At 44.1% G+C, this 27,156-nt stretch overlaps 1 protein-coding gene across 6 annotated transcripts in view; it reads left to right on the forward strand.

Annotated features, from left to right (window-relative positions):
- The window catches only part of LOC119953650 (centrosomal protein of 170 kDa protein B-like), a 94,891-nt gene that overhangs the window by 57,807 nt on the left and 9,928 nt on the right, over nt 1-27,156 (forward strand). For 2 of the 6 annotated variants that reach the window (XM_038778146.1, XM_038778127.1), the window contains exons 11-16: nt 6,696-6,816; nt 6,919-8,808; nt 14,617-14,833; nt 22,015-22,147; nt 24,191-24,229; nt 24,348-24,488. In XM_038778146.1, coding sequence (XP_038634074.1) covers nt 6,696-6,816; nt 6,919-8,808; nt 14,617-14,833; nt 22,015-22,147; nt 24,191-24,229; nt 24,348-24,488 — 2,541 coding nt within the window. The remainder of the gene's footprint in view (nt 1-6,695; nt 6,817-6,918; nt 8,809-14,616; nt 14,834-22,014; nt 22,148-24,190; nt 24,230-24,347; nt 24,489-27,156) is intronic. The other 4 variants (XM_038778155.1, XM_038778164.1, XM_038778136.1 and 1 more) reach the window with 4 other exon arrangements.

Genomic DNA, 27,156 nt, shown 5'->3' on the forward strand with positions numbered 1-27,156 from the left:
TAAATTTTTGTTTGCTTATGAAACAACAACAGCCTACATTCATGTGGACCTTTAGTGTCCGGCAACATATCCAGGCATGTCAAAAAAGTACAATTAACAAGAAAAAGAAAGGTTTGTGAGAGAGGTGGGTTTTGAGGATTTTCCAGGAGGAGGGGCAAAGGGGTTTAGAGATGGAATTCCAGAAATGGGATCTGCACAACCTCTAGTACCGGGATGAACCCAAGGGGGCAATACATAAGACTTGGTGCCAGTTGTGTGGAGTGCTCTGGGAGAACAGAAAATAATGCAAATCAGTGAAGAGGACTGATGGGTTGATTATGGGATTGTACTTGGAGGATTTTGGGGTGATTTGATGTAAGTGAAGCGTAAATGAAATGAAACGAAAATCGCTTATTGTCACGAGTAGGCTTCAAATAAAGTTACTCTGAAAAGCCCCTAGTCGCCACATTCCGGCGCCTATTCGGGGAGGCTGTTACGGGAATTGAACCGTGCTGCTGGCCTGCTTGGTCTGCTTTCAAAGCCAGCGATTTAGCCCTGTGCTAAACAGCCTCTATGAAGGGAGCTTTGGAATAATCATGTCTAGAGAAGAAAAAAGGCATGGAAGGAGGCTTCAGCATGAAGTAGGATGAGGTAAAGTTGCAAGTGATGATGTTACAGAGATGGAAATAGGCTATCTTTGTGATGTGGAACTTCTGTGGCTGCTGCCTTACAACATACTGACATTGTGGACAGTCTGGTTATAGATATAGAGAAATACAGCACAGAACAGGCCCTTCGGCCCACGATGTTGCGCCGAACTTTTGTCCTAGGTTAATCATAGAATTTTGGACAATTTTTCATGGCCAATCCACCCAACCTGCACATCTTTGGACTGTGGGAGGAAACCGGAGTACCCGGAGGAAACCCACGCAGTCACGGGGAGGATGTGCAGACTCCACACAGACAGTGACCCAAGTCGAAATCGAACTTGGGACCCTGGAGCTGTGAAGCAATTGTGCTATCCACAATGCTACCGTGCTGCCCTTAAGAAGTTAACCTACACTCCCTTATTCTACCCTAATCCAAGTACCTATCCAATAGCCGCTTGAAGGTCCATAAATTTTCCGACTCAACTACTACCACAGGCAGTGCATTCCATGCCCCCACTACTCTCTGGGTAAAGAACCTACCTCTGACATCCCCTCTATATCTTCCACCATTTATCTTAAATTTATGTCCCCTTGTAATGGTGTGTTCCACCCGGGGAAAAAGTCTCTGACTGTCTACTCTATCTATTCCCCTGATCATCTTATAAACCTCTATCAAGTCGCCCCTCATCCTTCTCCGTTCTAATGAGAAAAGGCCTAGCACCCTCGACCTTTCCTCGTATGACCTACTCTCCATTCCAGGCAACATCCTGGTAAATCTCCTTTGCACCTTTTCCAAAGCTTCCACATCCTTCCTAAAATGAGGTGACCAGAACTGCACACAGTACTCCAAATGTGGCCTGACCAAGGTTTTGTACAGCTGCATCATCACCTCACGGCTCTTAAATTCAATCCCTCTGCTAATGAACGCTAGCACACCATAGGCCTTCTTCACAGCTCTATCCACTTGAGTGGCAACTTTCAAAGAACTATGAACATAGACCCCAAGATCTCTCTGCTCCTCCACATTGCCAAGAACCCTACCGTTAACCCTGTATTCCGCATTCAGATTTGTCCTTCCAAAATGGACAACCTCACACTTGTCAGGGTTAAACTCCATCTGCCACTTCTCAGCCCAGCTCTGCATTCTATCTATGTCTCTTTGAAGCCGACAACAGCCCTCCTCACTATCCACAACTCCACCAATCTTCGTATCATCTGCAAATTTACTGACCCACCCTTCAACTCCCTCATCCAAGTCGTTAATGAAAATCACAAACAGCAGAGGACCCAGAACTGATCCCTGCGGTACGCCACTGATAACTGGGCTCCAGGCTGAATATTTGCCATCCACCACAACTCTCTGTCTTCTATCGGTTAGCCAGTTTGTTATCCAACTGGCCAAATTTCCCACTATCCCATGCCTCCTTACTTTCTGCATAAGCCTACCATGGGGAACCTTATCAAATGCCTTACTAAAATCCATGTACACTACGTCCACTGCTTTACCTTCATCCACATGCTTGGTCATCCACCTCCTCAAAGAATTCAATAAGACTTGTAAGGCAAGACCTACCCCTCACAAATCCGTGCTGACTATCCCTAATCAAGCAATGCCTTTCCAGATGCTCAGAAATCCTATCCCTCGGTACCCTTTCCATTACTTTGCCTACCACCGAAGTAAGACTAACTGGCCTGTAATTCCCAGGGTTATCCCTATTCCCTTTTTTGAACAGGGGCACGACATTCGCCACTCTCCAATCCTCTGGCACCACCCCTGTTGACAGCGAGGACGAAAAGATCATTGCCAACGGCTCTGCAATTTCATTTCTTGCTTCCCATAGAATCCTTGGATATATCCCGTCAGGCCCGGGGGACTTGTCTATCCTCAAGTTTTTCAAAACGCGCAACACATCTTCCTTCCTGATAAGTATCTCCTCAAGCTTATCAGTCTGCTTCACGCTGTCCTCTCCAACAATACGGCCCCTCTCGTTTGTAAATACTGAAGAAAAATACTTGTTCAAGACCTCTCCTATCTCTTCAGACTCAATACACAATCTCCCGCTACTGTCCTTAATCGGACCTACCCTCGCTCTAGTCATTCTCATATTTCTCACATATGTGTAAAAGGCCTTGGGGTTTTCCTTGATCCTACCCGCCAAAGATTTTTCATTCCCTCTCTTAGCTCTCCTAATCCCTTTCTTCAGTTCCCTCCTGGCTATCTTGTATCCCTCCAGCGCCCTGTCTGAACCTTGTTTCTTCAGCCTTATATAAGTCTCCTTCTTCCTCTTAACAAGACATTCAACCTCTCTTGTCAACCATGGTTCCCTCACTCGACCATCTCTTCCCTGCCTGACAGGGACATACATATCAAAGACACGCAGTACCTGTTCCTTGAACAAGTTCCACATTTCACTTGTGTCCTTCCCTGACAGCCTATGTTCCCAACTTCTGCACTTCAAGTCTTGTCTGACAGCATTGTATTTACCCTTCCCCCAATTATAAACCTTGCCCTGTTGCTCGCACCTATCCCTCTCCATTACTAAAGTGAAAGTCACAGAATTGTGGTCACTACCTCCAAAATGCTCCCCCACTAACAAATCTATCACCTGCCCTGGTTCATTACCAAGTACTAAATCCAATATGGCCTCCCCTCTGGTCGGACAATCTACATACTGTGTTAGAAAAGCTTCCTGGACACACTGCACAAACACTACCCCATCCAAACTATTTGATCTAAAGAGTTTCCACTCAATGTTTGGGAAGTTGAAGTCGCCCATGACTACTATCCTGTGACTTCTGCACCTTTCCAAAATCTGTTTCCCAATCTGTTCCTCCACATCTCTGCTGCTATTGGGGGGCCTATAGAAAACTCACAACAAGGTGACTGCTCCTTTCCTATTTCTAACTTCAACCCATATTACCTCAGTAGGCAGATCCCCCTCGAACTGCCTTTCTGCAGCTGTTATACTATCTCTAATTAACAATGCCACCCCCCCCCCCCCCCACCTCTTTTACCATCCTCCCTAATCTTGTTGAAACATCTATAACCAGGGACCTCCAACAACCATTTCTGCCCCTCTTCTATCCAAGTTTTTGTGATGGCCACCACATCGTAGTCCCAAGTACAGATCCATGCCTTAAGTTCACCCACCTTATTCCTGATGCTTCTTGCATTAAAGTAACACTTCAACCCATCTCCTTGCCTGCAAGTACTGGTTCACAGCAGTGAATATGCTTCTAATGTAATTAAATTACTGTAAAACAAAATGTATTTCTTTTCCATCTGTCACTGGCCCCGCACTCCCCTTTCAGTACTTGCACCCCCGTCATGAGGCCACACGCCCCCTCCCTGTTACAAAGTTGCACGCCCCATCTTCCCTACGCTCATTCAATTTCAATCTTTCCCTCTATCTTTATCATGTGGTGAAGTTTAATTTCCTACATTTTTTTATGTTGCACTTGTCTTTTAGTACACCCAGCTTCAGATCTTTTTGCATCCACAAGGTAGCTGGCACTAAACTAAGTAGTCACTCACCTCATGTTTTCATGCCTTTAGTGGAATGCCATTTGTTCTTGTCACATTCCCCTCTTTCCCTAACTAGTGCCATTACTTAAAGTTGTGATCTGCCCACTCTCCGGCTGCATCATGCTGCCTCCAAAGCACTGAACGCTACTACTTGCTCCCCTTTGTTTCAGAAAACAAACTCTCCATTTGCGCTGACAGCTACTCATTGACTCTCATTTGCCTGGGATGTTTGGTCATTTTCTGTGCTCATTCCTAATGCTTCTTGTTCATGCCAGTTAACCTCCAGCAAAGCCTCCTGTTGTCAGTAATATGGAAAAGTGTAGGCCATGCCAATTTCTCGTGCGCCTCTCTCGTTATTGCCAGTCAGTTCCGAAAAGCTGTAAAGTTAGGCTTTAAATTTAAAGTGCAACAGGATCCAAAGGCATATTTTGGCAGTTTTATGTCAATTTTGATATTTTATGCATGCAATTTAAAGAGATCCTTCACTTACATTGTATTTCTTGTATTTCTTTAATGTTTTAATGTTTCTTTCTGGCATCTAAATCATTGATATTATATATTAAAAGGCTTTCAAATTGTATTAAAAATTTGTGCATTAATTATCTGCAGCTTTAAATTTTAATTATCATACACAGAGGACTGTCAGCAGGAGTATGGTTTCATACTTTCAAACATGTGTTTGATCGTACAGAATTTGGGTATTGCTGAAAAAATACATTTTTTGAAGCTTTTCGTCTTGCACTTAATCACAAGAATACCAATGTCAGGGGAGATATGACCTTTATCCTGTTATGAAAAGAGTTCTGATTGGTTGGCAAGTGGACTTTTGATGGGTTCAGGTGTTGCCATGGAGAATGCACCAGTTAATAACTGGCAAGCATTGTTTGAAAATTTAAACCAGACAACTTGACTCCGGTCAAGGTGTTGCCTTGAGGAATGAACCCGCGAATGGTCATCACTGTTCCTTTAGATGAACCAGATGCAGTGTGTTTATATGTTCTTCCGCACCTCCTTTGCCGTGCATATTTCCGATATGTGGGTAATACAGTTGCCATATTTAAATCACTGGCACCATGTAATAATTTCCTGGCATGTCTTAATGGGCTCCATCCTGCGCTTGGGTTCACCTTTGAAATGGAACAGTCAAGCAAATTCCTCTACTTGATGTACTGGTAGAGAAATCGGGCGGGGGTTCTCTACCAAGGTCTAACACAAACCTACCGTCGCTGATCAATGCACATGTTTGGATTCTTAAAATTCAACAAGCTATAAGGTTGACCTTATCGGCAACCTTGTAAATTAGACCCAAACTATTTTCTCACCATGCAAGTTTGATGCTGAAATAAGATGCATCAAAGGCATCCTGCGGGCTACCCTGATCAGATGAGTTAGCACTGTGTATCTCCCAGACTCTTGAACAGGCCTAAGCCCATCACTTTTGTCCCTTAAAGTGCCCAGTCTACTTCATTACCCTGAAAGGACGAGGTATCTCAAAAATTTGAGCAATGGGTGAAGCTAGTTTTTTCACGCTGCTACTATGCAGTAGCAGCAGGAGTGGTATTCTCCACGAACAGGATGCTGCCGTCAAGCCAAAACGTACCTATCACACAAATGAGCAATGTGGTGTATGAATAGGCCGTAGATATAAAGGTTGTAAGTCCCAAAGACTGGCGGATTGTATCAAAGAGCATGTCCCTTCTGCTTTTTGCAATGGGCAAAGTACAGACTGTACCCAACTAGTTTACTCTTACAAAACTCAAAACACAGAACACTAAGTGTCCAACATTAGATGCTATTATGCATTGGACAGCATTTGCTAAGTAATCCTCCGTATACTAAATATTATGCTGACAGCCAATCTAAGATGTCCAGTTGGGCTGGCAGTGTGGTACATTTGCATGTACTGCAAGCTACATGTAATAATACACATGCCTAGTTTTTACATATAGAAAGAACATGTACACCTATTGCAACTGTTTCAGCTAAATAAAATAAGCGATGGTCATTCGCTGGTTCGTTCCTTGGGGGAATGCTTGAACAGTCAGAGTCAACTGCCTTGTTTAAATTTTCCAACAATGCTTGTCAGTGAACTATCAGTCACCATTAACTGGTGAATTCTCCATAGCAATGCTTCTACCAATTTGAGTCCACTTAACAGCCAATCATGCTCTCTTATAGTGTGAAGTTGTTGTTTGCCTTGTCATTCGTGTTCTTGCAATTGTCCTGATGAATTCAAGGCAAAAAGCTTTTTTCAGCGATACTCAAGTTTCATGCTTTCCAGGAGTTGCAATTGACAATCTGATTTCTGCTTGTTTTGCATTTTGGTTTTTTTTTTTGCATTAACATATGCTAAAAATCAAGACGATTCTCAAATCTTGCCAAAAGCAAGATCACCATGAAATTTGGTGATACTTGCTAGTTACTGCAGATCAATAAATTCAGAGTCCAACATGGATGAAAAGTCTTTTTGTTACACTTAATGTATTTGTACAAAACTTTGTATGTTTTTTTTTAACCTCTTCCCTGGTGAAAACATCCAGATTCGTCCAGTGGGTCCTATATCTCATGGAACACAAAAATGGGTCTCTAGATGGGCAAGTCTTGCTGATGGCTATAATGGTGCTGGGCCAGTTGGTGGATTGCATGACCTTCAACAAGGGAGTGAGTATGAAATTCAGTGGTGCCTTTGATATAATTATAATGTAAAGGATTGCTTTGTTCTTATGACAGTTCACCATTTTTACTTTTTTGTTTCTTTAAAAGCCGGAGCTATGATTGATATTGGAAATTATGTTAAGAGCATAGAAACTCTAGATTCAGATGCAGCATCAACGACAAGCCAATCATCGCGAAAACGTCGCACCCTTCCACAATTGCCAGCAAGTGAAAAGCTTGATGGTCCAAAATCAAAAGATTTTCTTCAGCGTTCTTTCCCCAGCACCGAATCAAAAATGAAGTTAGAATTAGAGTTGCATCCTCATCCACAGAACCATGAAAAATTGTATATACGTGAAGACAGAAACTTGGAGCCTGACAGTTTGAGTGATAAGTCTGATGATTCACCACATGTTGTAAAAGGGAAGGGTAAAAAATGTAGAATTTCAAAGGCCACCCGAAGATTACATCAAGAGCAGACGTGGAATGATCATGACGGATCTGAGACTCGGCAATGGGCAACAGATACAAGTGCACAAAATACTACCAAGGAGAAGCTAGTTCGGAGTAGCGTTATATGCTCCCCAGAATATGATCTGAAATCTACTCCCTATAACGCTACAAAAGAAAGAAAAGAGTTGGAAATCCCTTCAAAACAAACTTTGCTAACTAAAGTGATCCCGGTAAACTTTGAGAGAAAGCCAAAAGAACAAGAGTTTGACTCAAAATCTGCAAATGTTATGTCCTCCACAAGATGGCCACCTGTCCCAGATACGGTCCAATCTGTTACAGGAAGTACAGATGCAATCTACTCCATTAGTAAAATGAGTCAGGTAGCTAATCGGAGTCCCTCACAAGAAAGAAAGAAGACTCTTGCAAAAGATTCTCGTACACCTGTTATCAGGCGAGAAAGTTTTACTAAAGACAGACCAAGTATCGACAATGCAAGCAATAAGGTTCCTAATATTTCAAGCCAGCCACCTTTTAAAGATCATGCAAGAGGTTCCTACAGTAGGGATTGCACTGAAGATACACACCTCATTCTGAAAGATACTGAAGCTGCAATGGTAGCTTTAGCAGCCAAACTCCAATCTCAAGATTATCATTTTGGTCAACAAGAAAGTAATTCCTACACCCAAGGAGATTCCTTCTCTGGAGAATCAGATAATGACACAACAAGTTCTGTCAGCTTGAAAAGTAAAAATGCCACAAGTTCTGCACAGAGACAGAGGAGCATTAACGGTGCACACAAAGGGAAAGTAACTCCATCGGTTCAAGACCATCCACAGACAGCCAATGCTCGGGAAAGGCTGACAGAGAAGCGCAGAGCCCAGCTTTCAGATACGACCAGCAAACCAGATTACAACAAGCGCTTTCAGCTGAAACGCAGTACAGGTTCTCGTGGCTCCACAGACTTTACAGATGATGAGAGATCCTCCAGCCTTCCATATTTGCCCATCACTGATGTCGGCTCCTCTGATCAGGAGCACTCTCAGACCAGTAAATCTCTGTTACGTAAACAGTTTTCTGGCTCTACGCGTGCAAAAGAGGATTCGAGCAAGGCAGCAAAATCTTCTGTACAAACAACACTGACCCGTTCAAACAGCCTTTCAACACCTAGGCCAACCAGAGCATCTCTGCTGCGCCGAGCTCGCCTTGGAGATGCATCAGATAATGAAAGCGCTGATGTGGACAAGGCTTCTTTGGCTTCAGAACTCTCCACAACAAGTTCAACGTCTTCGAAGCAGCCAACAGATAAGAAGTTATCACGACTTGACCTGCTAGCCTTGCCACGGAAACGAGCAGGGTCACTCACTGTGAACAGTGACACAGAAACCTCAGTGATAAGAAGCAGTTTTAGTGTTAGAAGTATTGATGCAAGTACTACCAGTCGAAAGTCATCTAGTACTGATGCGAAAGCTACATCTAGAAGAAGTACTGGAGGTTCGGTGAAGCAGACATCACGAGTCCGTACTAGTGCTGCAAGATCATCTTCTAGTGAGTATACATCAAAAGAACATCTAGTACATCAGTATTATGGCAAACTATTTCAAAAGCGAGCACACAAAAGAAATATTTTAATTGTTGAAGAAGCTTGATAATGAAAATTTAAGTTCAGAACATTTAATACGCAAGCTTGAAAAAAAAAATGTTTTCCTTAGTGTACCGTCAATATCCATTGGTAGTGACTCCACTCTCCTCTCTCATTGACACTTAACCCTTCCAAGGTAATCTCCTTCCAGTTGTGCTGACTCACACTTAACACCGTTCCCTTGGCTGTGCCAGCAATTAACAACCGTTGCCCCTCTCCGCATTTTTCACCACACGTTCATGAACAAAGCCACTGCTTTCCACAATGTAATTATGGCTGATTATATCAATGCGTGGAGATAACCTTTGCCCTGCTAAAGCCTCCCTGCCTGACTGTAATTTCAACCTCATACTCGCCCAATTTGCCCTAGTGGCCCTTATCACCAAATCAGAGACAAACAACCGACACCTATAAATAGCCAACAGATAGTGCACTCCCCTCTAAATCAGAAAATTGAGAGTTCAGGTTCCACCTCAGAGTTCTGAGCACAGAGTCTAAGCTGACAGTCCAGTTTAGTACTGCCCGAGTGCTACAGAGCTGGAGGTGCTGTCTTTTAGATTAAATGTTAAACCCAGGTCATTTCTGCTTCCTCTGGCAGTAAAGATCCCAATGCACCATTTCAAAGAGCAGCGATATTCTCTGAATATTTATCCCACTATCAACATCACTAAAACAATTCCACTCCTTTCTAAAAATCCTTTTAATCTACTTCAGTGATTTATCTTGCCCTGGCCATCCTCCCCACCCACGATCACCAGATCAATCAGCAGACACATGTGAACCTTAAAAGCCCTCCATGAAAATTTTATGGACAATTTCTCTGGTGGAGCCTTGCAATGTCGCCCAGTGCGGGTCTACAGCACCTTTGGAGCTTCCTGCGTACTGCCAAATATCTGGGGTGTGTGTGGTATAGAAGACCTCCGGGGATCAAAGAACAGAGCACCCAATTTAACTGTGCTTTCAATGAATGAATCAAGCAAAAGGCACTTGGCGCATGTCTGTTCTTTCTAAATACCCTCACAGAGACCCTCGCTATCAAAGACTCCTGTCAACTTTCTGCATAAAACAGCAATCCATTATTCCCCTTCATTGGGAAATACTCAGGGAGTCCGGTAATAAAAGCTTCATTGAGAATTTGGAGGCAATTTCGCCAGCAGTTTGGGTTGGGGCAGGGTCAAGGGAAATGCCGGTTCGGGGGAACCACCGAATAGAGCCAGGGAGGTGGGATGAAAATTTTCTAAAATGGGAGGAGAAGGGGATTAAGACACTAAAAGATTTGTTTCTTGGGGGTCGGTTTGCCGGATTGAAGGAGCTGGAAGCAAAGTATGGGCTGGAGCAGGGGGAAATGTTCAGATACATGCAGGTTCGAGATTTTGCCAGAAAGGAGATACAGAGCTTCCCGGTGGAGCCGGCCTCCACATTGCTGGAGGAGGTGCTGACGACAGGGGGACTGGAGAATGGGATAGTGTCAGCGGTTTACGGAGCTATTTTGGAAGAGGAGCAGGCACCACAGGAAGGGATCAAAGCAAAGTGGGAGGAAGAGTTGGGAGAGGATATGGAAGAGGGGTTCTGGTGTGAGGTGCTCCGGAGAGTGAATGCCTCCACCTCGTGCGTGAGGTTGGGGCTGATACAGCTGAAAGTGGTATACAGAGCACACCTCACGAGGGCAAGATTCTTTGAAGGAGTAGACGATGTGTGTGAACGTTGCGGGGGGGGGGGGGGGGGGGGGGGGGGGGGGGGGGGGGGGGGGGGGGGGGGGGTGTGGCTGCTAATCAAGTTCATATGTTTTGGTCCTGTCCAAAGCTAGAGGGTTACTGGAAGGAGGTTTTTAGGGTAATTTCTAAAGTAGTGCACGTGAAACTGGACCCGGGCCCCCGGGAGGCCATATTCGGGGTGTCGGACCAGCCAGGGTTGGAAACGGGTGCGGAGGCAGATGTTGTAGCCTTCGCCTCGTTGATCGCCCGAAGGCGGATCCTGATAGGTTGGAGAGCAACCTCTTCACCCTGTGCCCTGGGGTGGCGAGGGGACCAGTTGGAACTCTTGACTCTTGACAAGGTTAAGTTTGAACTGAGGGGAAGGATGGAGGGGTTCTACAATTCATGGACATTATTCATTATGCACTTTCAAGAATTGGATAACATCGAACATTATTTGGGGTGTGTGGGTGGGAGGGTTGGGGGGGAGGGGAACTGTGTGTGTTAATGGTGACTATGGGTGATCCCTAATTCCTTTTTGTCATTTGTGTGAACATGTGGGCTAATGTTTGGGGTTTGGTGGGAGGATGGGATTGTTGTTATTGATATGGGGATTGACATATTTGTTGCTGATTATTGTTTATTGTTGCTGGGTGCAAATTTGGGAGAAAATGTGAAAAAGGAGGAGAATAAAAAATACTTTAAAACAAAAAAAATTATTCCCATCCATCGGCCAACTCGCAAGCGTATACAGAATTAACTTGTAACTCCATGTGATCAAGCCATATTTGCTTTCCATAACAATACCCACTCTATAACTACTCTTAGTTGCCCGTTGTCAGTTAACTTGCCTGCTTGAGCTCTTAATCCAATATGTCTATGGGATGTTTTACAGCTCAGATGACGTTTAGTTGTGGGTAACTATGATGGTTAGAGGTCAGACGTGATTCTTGTCTGAGAATTAGCTTTCAGTAGTCTTCCTCCTGAAGTAGCACTAGTTATTTGGTTGATATCTGAAGGTTTTGTGTGTGCTTCAGAGGGCATCTTCTTTTCATGAATATTTGTATTCAAAACATTTTCAATTTATATACTAAACACAGGAAACATTCATCTTTAAATACTTGCCATAATATTTTTAAAAAACTCCGTCCCCTTTAACACCCCATGTCCCCCACTTTATACTTATATAAAACAACGATAACCCCAAACACAACACTCAAACCCCCCCCCCACTCTCACCCCCTGACGTCTACCACGTCACCTCAAGAAGAACCCCTCCTCTGATCTCCTAATGGCAAATTATACCTTTTCCAAATGTAAGAATTCCGCCAAGTCATTCGCCCACCCTGCTGCTTTGGGCAGCTCCAGATCCTGGCACCCTAATGAGATCCACCTCTGGGCTATTAGGGAGGCAAAGGCCAACACCTCAACTTCAGAGGGCATCTTAATGAAGCAAGCTTAATGCTATTTTCCAGAAAAGCAGTGACACGTCTAACCATTCCTTGGAATGCACTACTGTTGGGTACGGGTTCACTACTGGTTGATAGCTTTGCAAATTACATATTTCTACTCCAATCTTGGGAAGTTCTCAGCAAGTGTGGTGTCAGAACAATGGTGCCTGAATGCTGGTTGAAATTGTGAATTGACACCTTGTCTTGCCGTAACTCTCCTTGAGAGATGCCTCTTCCTGTATTATTTGTCAGATCTTGGACTGGTAGAGATGGCGGCTCCTGCCACTTCCCTCCAGAAGCCTGAGCAACCCTACAATAGAGTTTCCTTCTGGTTATTCCCAATGAGGAGGAAATTGCAGGCAACCTGCCTGTGGAGAGAGAATCCTATCCAAAGTGTCTTTACTTATCTTTGGCAGCCATTGTTCCTGACTACTTATCGGTTGCAGTAAAGATATGCAAAGATATGTTGACCTGTCTTGTTTCAGGATCAAGCATAAAAATTGTTGAAATTGTGAACCAAATCAACTAAGTTAAACATCGTTTAAAAAATGAGGTTTGCTTTTTGGGATAAATTGTCCAGCATGAAACCAGTGCAAGTCATAGAGTATTACTTATTCTATTTTGATGAATGTTACACTAAATCTTAATGCAACTTTTTTGAAAAACCCTCGAGTGTCTCCGTGAGTGGTAGTGGGTCAGGTAACAAGTTACTGTTCTTTAAGAGGAATGTTCTTAAATAACAGATGGCTGAAAGGTGACTAAATCCTGTGGTCAATTCAAGAGTACAGTTCCAAGAGACTTTTGGAAAGGTCGTCTTAATAAAGGTCTCAACTATACAAGATGCATCAAATGGAAGGAAAAATGAACATATTTTCAATTCTGTAATAATTTTGCAATTTTTGAAGTCTTGTAATTGATAGAGTAGCATGAAAACTTCATAAATGTGCCCAGTAATTGGTTTGCAGTAGCCTTAAAATAGTTGGAAAAGGTCATTGTTAGCAATTGTCTTGTTAAAGAGTTAGCTTTTTATTTCACTTCTAATCTGACTATGATACAATATAACAAAATTTATTATACCTGGAATACTAACAAAAATCAGATTAATTGTGACCATGCCTATGTTAACCATTAACACTTATTTTGGTGGTGAGTTCAGGGGATTCTCTTCCTAATAAATCTCACTGTGGGTTGTTAAATAAGCATGATGAAAGTTATGTTTTGCTTTTTCTTACACCAGTGTTTTACCTCCTCTGGCTGTTTTATACCAAATTCCTACAAAACGGAGATTGATCTTATGCTTCTGAAGCGAAACCACTTTGTTAAATCTGTCTTAAATGCAGCTCTACTTGGCTGGCTTAAAATGCTAGCCAGGTGCTTCATTGGTCAAGGCGCAGTTGCAGGAGAAAGCACAGTAGAACAGTGGTTAGCACTGTTGCTTCACAACTCCAGGGTCCCATGTTCGATTCCTGGCTTGGGTCGCTGTCTGTGCAGAGTCTGCACGTTCTCCCTGTGGCTGCATGGGTTTCCTCCGGGTGCTCCAGTTTCCTCCCACAGTCCAAAGATGTGCGGGTTAGGTGGATTGGCCATGCTAAATTGCCCTTAGTGTCCAAAAAAGGTTAGGTGGGGTTATTGGATAGGTTGGAGGTGTGGCCTTAAATAGGGGGCTCTTTCCAAGGGCTGGTGCAGACTTGATGGGCCAAATGGCCTCCTTCTGCAATGTAAATTCTATGAAATCTTTGAAATGTAGGTCCTGTGTGCAATTATATAAAAGGTTATGTGGGGTTACTGGATTATGGGGATAGGGTGGAGGTGTGGGCTTAAGTAGGGGGCTCTTTCCAAGAGCTGGTGCAGACTCGATGGGCCAAATGGCATCCGTCTGCACTATAAATTCTATGAAATGTAGCCCTGTGTGCTACTGTATAAAGTAATGTTGCTGGCCCACTCCATGACTAGTGAATATCAGTTGGTTCAAATTATTTTTTTAACACATTGGGAGTAAAATTTTATGCATGTTTTTCATGTAATTTTAAAGAGAATGCAAAAAGAGAGATTCTAAGGGGCAATGTCCATAACTGTAACAGGTACCCTGGATGTGGTCTAGTCAAAACTTTGGATAGATGTATTAAAAATCACTTCACTATTCTATTCTGACCTCTAAGTTATCAAGGATAATGTTCCATTAGCTTTTTTGATTATTTTAGGATATGACTACCATTTAGTAACCTGTGTTACTTTTCATCATGTAAGAAAAAATAGCCAGATCCATCTTTTTCCTGTTGCAGCAGAATACTGTTTCTAAGGTCAGGGTTTCAGGCTCCTTTCACAAGTCAAGGCATATCACATGTTCCTGAATGGGAACATAATAGTCAGAAATAAGCACAAACACTTCTTATTTTATAGGAGGTCAGAGTCAGCTCCAGAACCGTGTGCAGTGACCTCTGTTCCAAGGCTCTAAGCAATCTCCCTTTGTAGGAATCACATACTTTGTCTTAAACCTTGGGTTGTTCTATCTTTCATTGTTATTCCTGTGTTGCCTTTCTCTTTTGTTTGACACTAATTCTTTTACAAGACTCAAGATGGAGACAGCAAACTTCAGATTACACTTCTACTTCAGAGGAGGAGTATAATTCAAATCACACCTCTCCTAAACACAACCGCTTACATGCTTCAACAGCCACACACAGCAGTAGATCCCAGACGTCCAGTTCAGGAAGAACGAGACAAAATGTGGATGACGATGAAGATCCCTATGAAAACTGGACTACGCACAGTGCAGAAATTGCAAGGTATTATAGAATTGTACTTTGCACCATAGACTGTTAACACTGCAGTAAAGCAGATTGTTTTGATTTCATACTAGATGTGTTTCTCTCCCTCTTTTATTTTGTCTTGGTCATTATCATGCACCAGAGACCGTGGGCTAGTGATCTGTTCTCAACTTGCTACTAACGTTGCTGTTGATTCAGCTGCTAAAATATGTGCACAGTGCTTTGCTCTCTGATATATTCCTCCTTTGGGGAAATGTCAAGCTCCTTGATCTATCCCGTCAGTAACAAATATCAGGAGCTCAACCTCCAGAATTGTAGATAAAAGTGGGAACATACAGAGTACTACTATAGCTACATGTGCTTACAGACCATAACTACTTCAAGGGCAAGGAAAGGCTAAGTTGGGTACTCATTGTTTACAGCATTCCTTTTATAGAAGAAGAAAATAATAACAAGGGACTTGCCTTTATTTTTTAACCAATTCTGTTGCTGGCATGGAGACCCTTCACTGAAGGCCTCTGTGACAATGTCAGTTACAGAGGATGTCCTGGAACAACTCTCCTATAAATAGCAAAGACTCTAATTATGATTATGTCTGATTACTTGCCTGTACTGGTCAATAGACTGGTTTCTTGGGGGTCTCCAAACCCTTGATTCTCATGCTTATTTGAACTGGTGACCCTTGTTTCATTGGTATCACTCAGACATGATAGTTCTTTCAATGTAAATTATTTAAATTAAGTTAATTATATTCTATGCAAAGGGAGTACTTTGAACAAAAAATATTCCTACCCTTGAAATAAGTCTCCCATTAAGAGTCTGATCAGGAAAACAGACCACACCTAAACTTTCCTAGTTTGGCTACTTGTGCTTTAAATTTGGAATGGAGCACTGTCAGTCTCTACCTCACAGTGTATTCTCACTTTTGTAAGCCAGTTGAGCCAGGTTGAAACTTGCTATGTAAATAGTTGCAGAACTCTTGAATGAAGTGTCATAATATACACACAAGTATAAGATGGTGCACAGAGAGACATTGATTGACCAATGAACACACAGAACACAGCAGCCAATCACCAGACAGGACACGGCCACTATAAAGCCAGAGGGCACTAGTTTTCCCGCTCTCTTGGGATGCAGCCCCTGAGACAGCCAGAGCCTGTGAGCAACAACTAGAACATCCACCATGTGGTAGTAAGATAGTCTGGTCAGGTTAGCCTCGGGTCTCCAGTCAACTCAGCATAGTGTCAACCTACAGTTAAAGTATGTTTAATAGTTAAGAGTTCAATAAAATAGAGTTGTATTTCTTCAAGTGTTGGAAGTCTGTCTGTCTCACTGCTATTCAGTAGTAAACACAGGCCTCGTAGATCCAGCATACCCAACACATCATGAAGCTCAGTCAAAGTGGTGGTTCAAATTCTTTTCCCTAATTAAGCTTGCTTTGAAACTGATGCATGCTTTCCTTGCAGAGATTGGGGAACAACAGCAATTGGTGCAGTTTGAAATGTATTTGTAAATGGGGAGGGAGGGGGGAATCATCTCTGTCATATAGCCCTCTGGTTTATGACACCATTGGAGAAGAAGCTTTGTTCTGATGTCTGCTTTTGGCCACTGGAGGCTTTCTATTGACATCAGTTGGTGGACAGTGGTAAAGCATTGTCGATCAAGGTGATAAATACTTGAGATAAAAAGATATATATTTGAAATTATTTATGCTTTCAGTAAGAATTCGGTGTATTCAGCTATAGTTTTGATAATTTAACTCACCAGATATACAACAGATAATGTCTGTTCGCAGCCAATTGTCACATTTTCACCTCAACTCTTTGATTTTCCTGTCTTTTGGGTTATCACATGACCAGCCAAAGGGGCACAAAATACATTCAAATGAAATGAACTAGTCCTCATTAGTATTATGCTTGTTTGGAGCGGTTGCATTAAGATGACCCCTAATATCTCATAAGCGGGTTTTGCAGATAACATGCAAGTTAAGATCAGACCTTCAGATGGAATATAAATCCTGGGGATCTTCTGATGGGAGATATCCACTAAAGTATAATAACTTTCAGTTAATCCATTGTCTGATATGATTTGCGATTGAGCGGGCGGAGGCTCGCCCAATAGGAACCATTTAGCAGGAGTTTAAAACCCACAGCCCAGACCCTGGTGTTCCTGATGGTCCCTGGGCTGAGATGCAAGCACTGTACACCGTGGCAGCGGTTGTTTTTGTTGTTCGAATAAACAAGAGTTTATATGAAGCCTGGCCTCGACAGAGTTATTACAAAAAGAAAGAGTTCCATTAATAAGATAGACTTTTATGAACTGTGAAAATAATAATCAGTCATGTTGGTTTAGATTTTGTACTTGCAAAACAAGTATACAGTAGTGCACAAACATTGAATGCTGGTAAATCTCAGCAGGTATGGCAGCATCTGTGGAGAGAGAATTGAGCTAACGTTTTGAGACTGGATGACTCTTCGTCAAAGCTTTGAACTTTAATGAAGAGCCATCCAGCCTCAACCTTAGCTCTGTTCTCTCTCCACAGTTGATGTCAGACCTGCTGGGATTTTCCAGCATTCTATTTTTCTTTCCGATTCCAGTAATTTGCTTTCATCCAAGGTATATCGTGATGTTCTTTTTCTTACAGTGATCTTGTAATCTAATTTCAGGGCTCATGCCAGTTATAACCTGATTTCTGAAATTAATATAGTGCATTGACGACAATCCAGTTTAATAAATGGCTGCATGTTTATCACTATCATATTCAGCCACAGAAAAATTTAATTAGCCAAAATGCAATGTCACCCGATCAGTATTGTTGACCGCTTTATGAATTGGAAGAAACGAGAAGCTCTAGTCGAGGAGCAGTTGAATTTCAAATGACTACAGTCTTGGCATTGTTTCAAAAGTCTAAACCATTCTGCGCTGCATTTGGCTTGGGCCTGGCTGTAAACTTTGTAACGTGGTGACAAGACAAAAAAGCCTCCCTATTACCCTGTTATCTCCTCCAGCTTTATAACACTCCTGGAACTCTTTGTTCCTGCCAATCTGGCTTCTTATGTACTATTGCTGCTTTTCACCCTTCTGCTGGCATCCATGTATTCATTCTGCTTAGGTTCTGTGCTCAGAAATTCCCTCCCTAAATCTCTCTCCTACATCTATTACATATCCTTGTAAGAGCCTCCTGAAAACCCAGTCTCTCAGATTTTGGCCAACCTTCCTCATACCTGGCTTTGTATCTATTTTTCCTTGCATTGAAGCATCTGTGCACTAATGACACTAGAAATGCCAACCATTGGCCGCTTATGTCAAGTTTTAAAAAAATAACGCAGCAATACTAAATCTGATTTGAGCCTTCTGAACTTGGGTTACATCTCGAGAGAGCGTTTTGAAATATTTGGGAAATGCCCAGTCTATAAGTCTGTTATTGCTTTCATTTGGATTTCAGGAGACCAACATTATGAACAGTTCCCACTTGATATTTTACTCAATCCAACTCCCTTATATCAGTGCCAGAGTTTTAAGATGACGCAAAATTGATTTTGCTGCGGAAAGAATTAATCTGGATTTAGTAATGTAAATGCTGGGAGCCGGCTATGGGAATCTGAACCCCCGGAATCTGATTTGAACCAGTGCCTGTCACAATCTGGTTTTGATCATTTACGTTGGGGTTGATCATTTTGACATGTCAGAGGAAGATGCTCCTCCAGATGTTTCTCTGGGGTAGTCCCTCCATACATGATGAATAAACTAGGGTAACCTGTCCCTGGGCCTCCTGTGGTTAGTTGGAAGAAGTCCACCACAACCCTCCACCAAGACCCCCTCTCCATATTATCATCCTTTTCCTTCTTTGCTCTCAGGTGCTCTGTTCTCTTATTTTCTTACTCCAACCTTTTAGCACTCCTTGGTCTTCCTGCTCGCTTGCTGCAGTCCCAGGCGTGACACTGTCTTAAATAATCCTGTGGGTCTCTTTCCCCCCCCCCCCCCCCCCCCCTCCCCCCTCCCCTGCGCCTCTCCGCATCCTCTCAAGGGTTCACTGAGGCACTCGGTGCTGCCTCATTATGATCAACAACCCCAATTTCCCCATTCCATTCTCTCATCGACTCCACCACACAGGGCACCAGTCTCCTTTCTGTCCAACTTAATTCTCCTACTGCTGACCATGCGGCCTTGCCAGTGGTTCTACTCTCTCTGCCCCACTCCACATCTCCCTTCAGAATATCTTTTCACTTGTGAACAAGGGCCTTCCCATCCATAAACCTGTTGTGGGATATTGCATCAATATCATAGCCTTAATGTAAACCTGACTGAATTGACCTTTTCTCTGAATGAAACCTTCCTATCTGGCTATATATTCCATCATTTTCTGCACCCTTATCACCAAATCTCTCACTGACCTAAGTTGTTGCTACTCAGGCACTTCCTCCTCCTTGGAGTATCCCATCTTGTACTCGAGTACAATATCTCTCCGGGGTATCTTCGCTGCATTCCTCCCTCAGCCCCCACATCAAATGTCTTTTCACTGTGCTCTTATCCTCGCTAACTTTCTCCCTCCATGTAAACTCTCAACTCTTATTCAGGGTCACTTCGTTGGCCTTGACATCTCACATGGTCTTGCTGGCCCCATTGTAATAACCGCTATGGCCATCTTCAATTTCTTCCTTGTATCACTCACCGCCTGCACATAACCAGCCCCTCCCCCATGCCATGCCTCAACCTGACTTCCTTCAACATCCAATACCGGAAAAAACTATTCCACCAATTCACTTACGCACTTTCAAAATTCCAAATACTCCTTTGGTCCTCTGTTCACACAGGAATTTTGCAGCTACTGGTTTGTTCAACTGCACTTTTATCTCCACCTTTGCCAAACCCCCAATAAAACCTTTTCATCTCTTTCAACCCTCATCTCAGCTCCTTTACTTCTAGTGCATGGGGGCTGAAAAGGATATGACATTCAATTGGTTCAGCCTTCCATTTCCAGATCTGGCTGGAGCATATAAAGCACAGTTGGAAACTGCTCTCTTCAGCTTAAACTGCTCAATATTTCAAGAACACCTGGAACACAGTCTTAAATCCTTCCGTTGCCTCTGTCCCCTCATCTCCAGAAATAAATGTGAGCAGTTCATGGATCTCTTTGTCACTAAAATTGAGACCTCATCTGAACAGCTGCCTCTGCCACATCCCTCCCTTGCCGCAGGCCAAACCTCTTTGAAAGTTCCCCTGTACCCTTAGCTCTGCATTCTCATCTTTCTCTTGTTTCTTTCCTATTAACTCTCATGCGCTCAAGCTCATCTTGTCCATGAGACCAACCTCCTGCCCCTTCAACCCTATCCCCAAAAAACTGCTGACCATCCAACTTCCTCTTCTGGTCTCCATGTTAGCTGATATTGTCAATGGTTCAGTCTCTCCAGGTATTGTCACTCTCTCCTTGAAACCTGCTGTCATCACCTCTCTCCACAAAAAAACAACCCTTGACCCACCGTAATTGCAAACTACTGTCTCCAAACTCTCTTTCCTTTCCTTAAATCATTGAATATAATATAATCTTCATTGTCACAAGTAGGCTTACATTAACACTCAATTAAATTACTGTGAAAAACACCTATTCGCCATATTCCGACACCTGTTCAGGTATGCAGAGGGAGAATTAAGAATGTTCAATTTACCTAACAAGCACGTCTTTTGGGACTTGAGAGGAAACTGGAGCACCCGGAGGAAATTCACATAGACACGGGGAGAATGTGCAGACACCACACAGACTCCAAGCCGGGAATCGAACCTAGGACCCTGGCACTGTGGAGCAACAGTGCTAACCACTGTGCTACCGTGCTGCTGTGATGAATTGTCATCTCCCAAATATGTTCCCATCTTTCCAAAAATCCATGTCGGAATCCCACCAATTAGGTTTAACCCTGCCACAGCACCAAAGAGGCTCTTCAATCTCAATTGGCATCCTGTGTGACTGTAACAAAGATAAACATTCTCCCTTCCAACCCTTCTCCACATTGTCCAGCTGGGTGGGACTGGTCTCGCCTGGTTCCATTCTTATTTATCTAAATGGAGCCAGCTTCTTTCTCACACGTGCACTGTTACTTCTGGTGCCTCCAACAATCTATCCTTGGCCCTTCCTCCTATATCTCAACTACATGCTATCCCTTGACAACATCATCCACAAGCACAGCATCAGTTTTCACATGTTTGCTGATGGCACCCACCTCTACCTTTCTCTGCCTTTCTCAACTCCTGCACTGTTGCTAAATTACCAGACTGCTCATCAAACATCCAGTCTGAATGAGCAGAAACTTCCTCCAATTAAATATCAGAAATTGTGAAAGTGTGTGCATATTGCTGCTATGTTTCCTACATTATAAAATTGACTACATTCATTCAGTGGTCATGCTAACGTTGCATGTTTTTTTTCTTCGCTCATTGTTCCCAGTCCCAATATGTGACCCTGACGTGAGATTCAAATCGCATATTAATGCCATTACCAAGACCCCCTATTTGCACCTCTGTTAACATTGCCTGCCTTCATCCCTTGTCACGGCTCATATGCTTAAAATCTCAATTGTGCTTTTTGTTACTTCAAACATTGGCTACTCGCATGCACCACTGGCAGGTCTCCCACCTCCTACCTCTAAACCTAAGATCATCCAAAGCGCTGCCGCCCATGCCTTAGTATTTACCAGGTTTGTTCCTTGTATCACTCCTTTGCTCGCTGATCTACATTGGCTCCCAGTCAAGCAATGTCATGATTTTAAAATCCCACCTTGGCCGTGCACTTATTTATCTTGCTTAATCTTCACCAGCCCCACAACCCTCCGAGATATCTGGGCTCATATAATTCTGCACTCCTGAGCAACCTCGATTTTAATTGCTCCATCAACGGTAGCTGTGTCTTCAGCTGCTGGGCTCTTTAGCTGTAGAATTCCCTCTCTTCCTTTCTACCCCGTTTTTCTCCTTTAAGATGCTCCTTGCAACGGGACATTTTGATCAAATATTTGGTCACCTGACCTAATATGTGGTTCCGTTCCACGTTTCGTGTAACATTGCTCCTGTGAATTAAAGCACCTTTGGCCATTTTATTATGTTAACGGCACATTTCAAATACAAGCTCTTGTTTTTCCTTGGTAGGTTCATAATCTGATATCTACTTAAAATATTTTGTCAGCATTAAATATCATTATTATTTATTTCAGACTCAGCCAAGATTTAGCCAAAGATTTGGCAATCCTTGCGAGGGAGATTCATGATGTAGCAGGAGATGGAGATTCTTTTAGTTCATTACCACCAACATCAACCCTTGGCTGTACAATTTCAGCCAGGGAAGAGGTAAGATCAGTTTTAAACTACCCGCAATATCCTATAAGCCATACAGATAAGTATATCAAAAATATAAGCCAGAGTAATATCAAGAAGGTGCCTGTATTTTGTATATTAAAGGTTAGTCAATATTGGAGAGTCACTAGATTTGTAACTAGGAAGAAGATGAATGATTTGTAATGCACTAATACAAAATTATTTGCCCGAGGATTCCAGAAACATGACACAAACGGCAGGTTTTTCGTTACTGATGAAGATAGTTCTAGCCAGGAATTTTTCAAAATTGACAGATCTGCCTTGGTTTGAAAGGTCCTGAATTACGCCACTTTAGCTCCAGTGAGGTTGAGAGTCAGACCTGCGAATCCTACAGCAGATCCTAGGTGGCCATGGGGCCAGGCAAGTGTTGAGGTGGGCTGGCCAAGTGACATGCTTTGGTTCCCTGAGACGTTGTACCAGTTGTGATAAAAGTCATCAGGTCCTCCTGCCACCACCTCCCCCACCCACCCTCACTTGCTCTCCATGGTTCCTCATACTATTCATGCCAAGTCAAGCCAATTCGTGCCCTTTGCCACTCTCCATGGCATCTCACACTCACCATGGAAATTTATGCCTGCAGATACTCCTCATGTGTTCGCCATGTCAACTCATGTCCAGTCTGTGCCCTTGCCCAGTATGAAATATATACATAAAGAGTGTGCCATATAATGAAAATGGTAAGTGGGGATAAGTTGGAAAATGCTGAGGAGAAAAAGAAATCCATTAATTTAAAACAAAAAATTTAGAGTACCCAGTCACTTTTTCCAATTTAGCATGTCCAATCCACCTACCCTGCACATATTTGTGTTGTGGGGCGAAGCCCACACAAACAGGGGAAGAATGTGCAAACTCCACACAGACAGTGACCCAGAGCTGGGATCGAACCTGGGACCTTGGCGCCATGAGACTGCAGTGCTAACCACTGCACCACCGTGCTGCCCGAAATCCATTCATAAACTTTCTTTAGAAAAGAACTGTTGTTCCTACAAATCAGATGTCAGTTGCAGAGGCTTCAACCCCAACCCCCTTAATGGGCCCAAATAAATATTTAGGCACTGAGAAGCAGAGAAGGAACAGATTATGAGCATATGAAGATGTCAATCCAGCAAAGTCAACAATTCACTTTATCTGTCAAAACAGAGTCCGTGCTGAGCCATTGCTTTTACTGGCCTCGGCTCCCAGCCAAACATTCTGGCTGACTGGTTGTGTACATAGCGCATACTGGGCGAAAAGGCATACTGGGTGAAGGGATGTAGAAGGGGCATGCATTGGCCTTGAATTGGGGTGGGTTGGAGGGTATGAAGAGCCGTGAGGGGTGGCTAGGGAGCAAGGGTAAAATCTTTTGAACTTGCCAAATCCAGACTAGGAGAATCTGCCCTGACTACACAACAAATATAGGGGCTAAGAAGATGCCTAAGCCTGCAATGGAGTCAGCCAAGTAAGGAGTGAGACTGCACCCTTGTATTGTGCCAGTAAAAGCTGCCAGTGCCAAGAATCCAAGAATTGGGTCCTGCCCGCCATTTCTAAGTGGCTCTGGAGTCATCCCAACTCCATGGTAACCAAGCCCAAATTCTCAAAACTTCATTAAGAATTAAGTGAAACCTAAATTATGCAAAGCTTTGCTTAATAATTTTCACCTGCTAATTCATCAGTATATTTCTCACTGTAAAGCATTGTGTGACGCTATCTTTTTTGAAGTGAAATGTTTGCCAGTGCTTTGCTCACGTTAAAGAATTTTTAGTGTTTGGTGGTCATATATAATTCTTAAATGTGAGAAGCCATGGGTGTGACTTTTATTTGCTAGATGTTTGTTGTGTTTGCTTTACTGTTGGACTTCTTTCTATTTGAAGAATTAAAGCTTCTTTCTAGTCAGACTCTGTGTTTTACACGTATGTTTCAAGTTTTGAGGCATTTTGGTTCATTTTCGAGTGCTTTTATTGTTTTTATTGTTGAATTTTGCTAAGTTCTCACCAGATAATATGTTGTTGTCTCTTATTTAATTTTTCTTAAACTCAGATTCCAAAATCGTCATCACGGACATCCCATAAATCGCAGGTGCATCATTCAGTTTCCACCTTTCATTAACAAACATGTGACTTCATATATATTTTTACCCACTTAAAACGCACGTGGTTAAACTGAGATTTTAAATGTAGTTTACACATTTTTTTAGTTGGTGCAGCACATTCCTGAAGCAAGTCTGAACTTTCAGAAGGTTCCTCCAGAATCTTCAAGAGTTAAGAAAGATTTGGATCAAAATATGAATGATAGCAAAGATCCAGATTCAAAAAGAAGAAGTTGGAACAGAGAAGAGGTTATCTATGTTTTCTTTATATTTGAGAAATGCCATAGTTGCTTTTGTTTTTCAGAAGTGTGGGTGCATCATTTTATATGAACTACTGCAGTGATGGGCTATATTTTCAAGGCACTGTAAATCTAACTATATAATGTTTATTACAAGAGAATGTGTCATAATAAAATGTACATTACATGTAGCTTGAGTGTTTTGTAAATGGTATATCTGCAGCACCTGTATCAGCCATCTATTTTAATGAAACAAATGTGATTAATCATGAAACATGCTAGAGAAGTGTAGAATAGGTGTAGTTATATATGTTAGTGTGTCTAGATCCGATTCGAGTATACAGATGATATTGATTTACCGTACATCATCAAAAGTAAAAAGTAATATATCACAGATGGAGGCCATTCAGTCAGCAAGTCGGTGCTGGCTCATACAAAGAGCAGTCTAGTCCATTCCTCTCGCTGTCCCTTTTCCCATTTTTTTGTTTCAAGTATTCCCTTTTGAAAGCTACAATGGAATCTCTTCCCAACATCTTATCAGGCAGTGCGTTCCAAATCCTAACTACTGATTGCAAATAAGTGTTTTTTCTCCTGGCATCTCTTGTTCTTTTTCCCAACAGTTCCCTCTGGTTATAACTTTTCAGTCATTACAATTAGTTTCCTTTTATGAATCTGAACCTGGGGCAACACGGTGGTGCAGTGGTTATCGCTGCTGCCTCACAACTCCGAGGACCCAGGTTCGATCCTGGCCCCGGGTCACTGTCCGTGTGGAGTTTGCACATTCTCCCCGTGTCTGTGTGCGTCTCAGCCACGCGACCTAAAGGCGTGCAGGGCAGGTGGATTGGCTGAGCTAAATTGTCCCTTAATTGGAAAAAAGAGTGAATTGGGTACTTTAAATTTATTTTTTAAAATAATAATCTGAACCCTTCATGATTTTAAAAAGAAAACTGTCAAATCTCGTCTTAGTCCTCTCTACTCTAAGGAAAGCAGTACCACCTTCTCCAGAAGTAAATTCTCAGGTGCTGCAAATCTGAAATAAAAACAGAAAATGTTGGAAATACTCAGCAGTGGAGGGAGAAACAGAATTAATGTTTCAGGTCAGTGAACTTGAGTCGGTTTCTCTCTCTGAAGATGCCTTCTGAACTGCAAAATACAGTAGTCCCCCTTTATAACGCGGGTGTTGGGGTCCAAGACCCCAACCCGCGTTGTATCCGAGCCGCGGATATCCATGATGGGGGTTTTAAATTTATTTAAAAATCTATGCTTCCCATTGTGAATCTACGGGGGGGCGGGGGGAGAGGTCAGACCCCCGTAGACTCACAATGGGAAGCGCATGCATAGATTTTTAAATAAATTTAAAACCCCCATCGTGGATCCAATTAAAATTTCAGCGGCCGGCTCACTTTGATCCGGAGAAGGAAGCTGCTCTCACTGAAACAATCAGCCGGCCGCTGAAATTGACACTGCCGGCTGCTCTCTCCCTCCAATCCAACTTTTAAGTTTTAATGTTTCTGATTGGAGGGAGAAAGCAGCCGGCAGTGTCAATTTCTTTTTTTTTTCCTCCGGCTCGCCCCCTCTCCCCCCATATCCTTCAACTAGACCCCTCTTCCCCAACACCCTCCGACTCGCCCCCTCTCCCCCCACACCCTCCGCTCGCCCCCTCTCCCCCCCCCCAACACCCTCCGGCTCGCCCCCTCTCCCCCACACCCTCCGGCTCGCCCCCTCTCTCCCCACACCCTCCGGCTCGCCCCCTCTCTCCCCACACCCTCCGGCTCGCCCCCTCTCCCCCAACACCCACTGGGCTCTGTCTCCTCCTCTCCCCCAACACCCACTGGGCTCTGTCTCCTCCTCTCCCGTCCCCCCCCCCCCCACCCCACCCACCTCACACCCTCCGGTTCGTCCCCTCTCCCCCCACAATCTCCAACTAGCCCCCTCTCCCCCCACACCCTCCGGCTCGCCCCCTCTCCCCCCTCCCCCACACCCTCCGGCTCGCCCCCTCTCCCCCACACCCTCCGGCTCGCCCCCTCTCCCCCACACCCTCCTGCTCTCCCCCACAGCGTCCAGCTCGCCCCCTCTCCCCCCACACCCTCCGGCTCGCCCCCTCCCCACACCCTCCGGCTCGCCCGCTCCCCCCCCTTTCCTCCCCCGTCCCCCAACACCCGCAGGGCCCTCCTCTCTCCCCCAACACCCGCAGGGCCCTCCTCTCTCCCCCAACACCCGCAGGGCCCTCCTCTCTCCCCCAACACCCGCAGGGGGGTCTCCCCCACACCCGCAGGGGGGTCCCCCCCACCCCACCCGCCCCCCTCCTCTCCCCCCCACACCCGCCCCCCCTCCTCTCCCCCCCACACCCGCCCCCCCTCCTCTCCCCCCCACACCCGCCCCCCCTCCTCTCCCCCCCACACCCGCCCCCCCTCTCCCCCCCACACCCGCCCCCCCTCCTCTCCCCCCCACACCCGCCCCCCCTCCTCTCCCCCCCACACCCGCCCCCCCTCCTCTCTCTCACACACGCACCCCCTCCTCTCTCCCCCACACCCGCCCCCCCTCCTCTCCCCCCCACACCCGCCCCCCCTCCTCTCCCCCCCACACCCGCCCCCCCTCCTCTCCCCCCCACACCCGCCCCCCCTCCTCTCCCCCCCCACACCCACCCCCCCTCCTCTCCCCCCCACACCCGCCCCCCC

The sequence above is a fragment of the Scyliorhinus canicula genome, chromosome 2 (assembly GCF_902713615.1).
Source record: "Scyliorhinus canicula chromosome 2, sScyCan1.1, whole genome shotgun sequence".
Taxonomy (NCBI): Eukaryota; Metazoa; Chordata; class Chondrichthyes; order Carcharhiniformes; family Scyliorhinidae; genus Scyliorhinus; species Scyliorhinus canicula.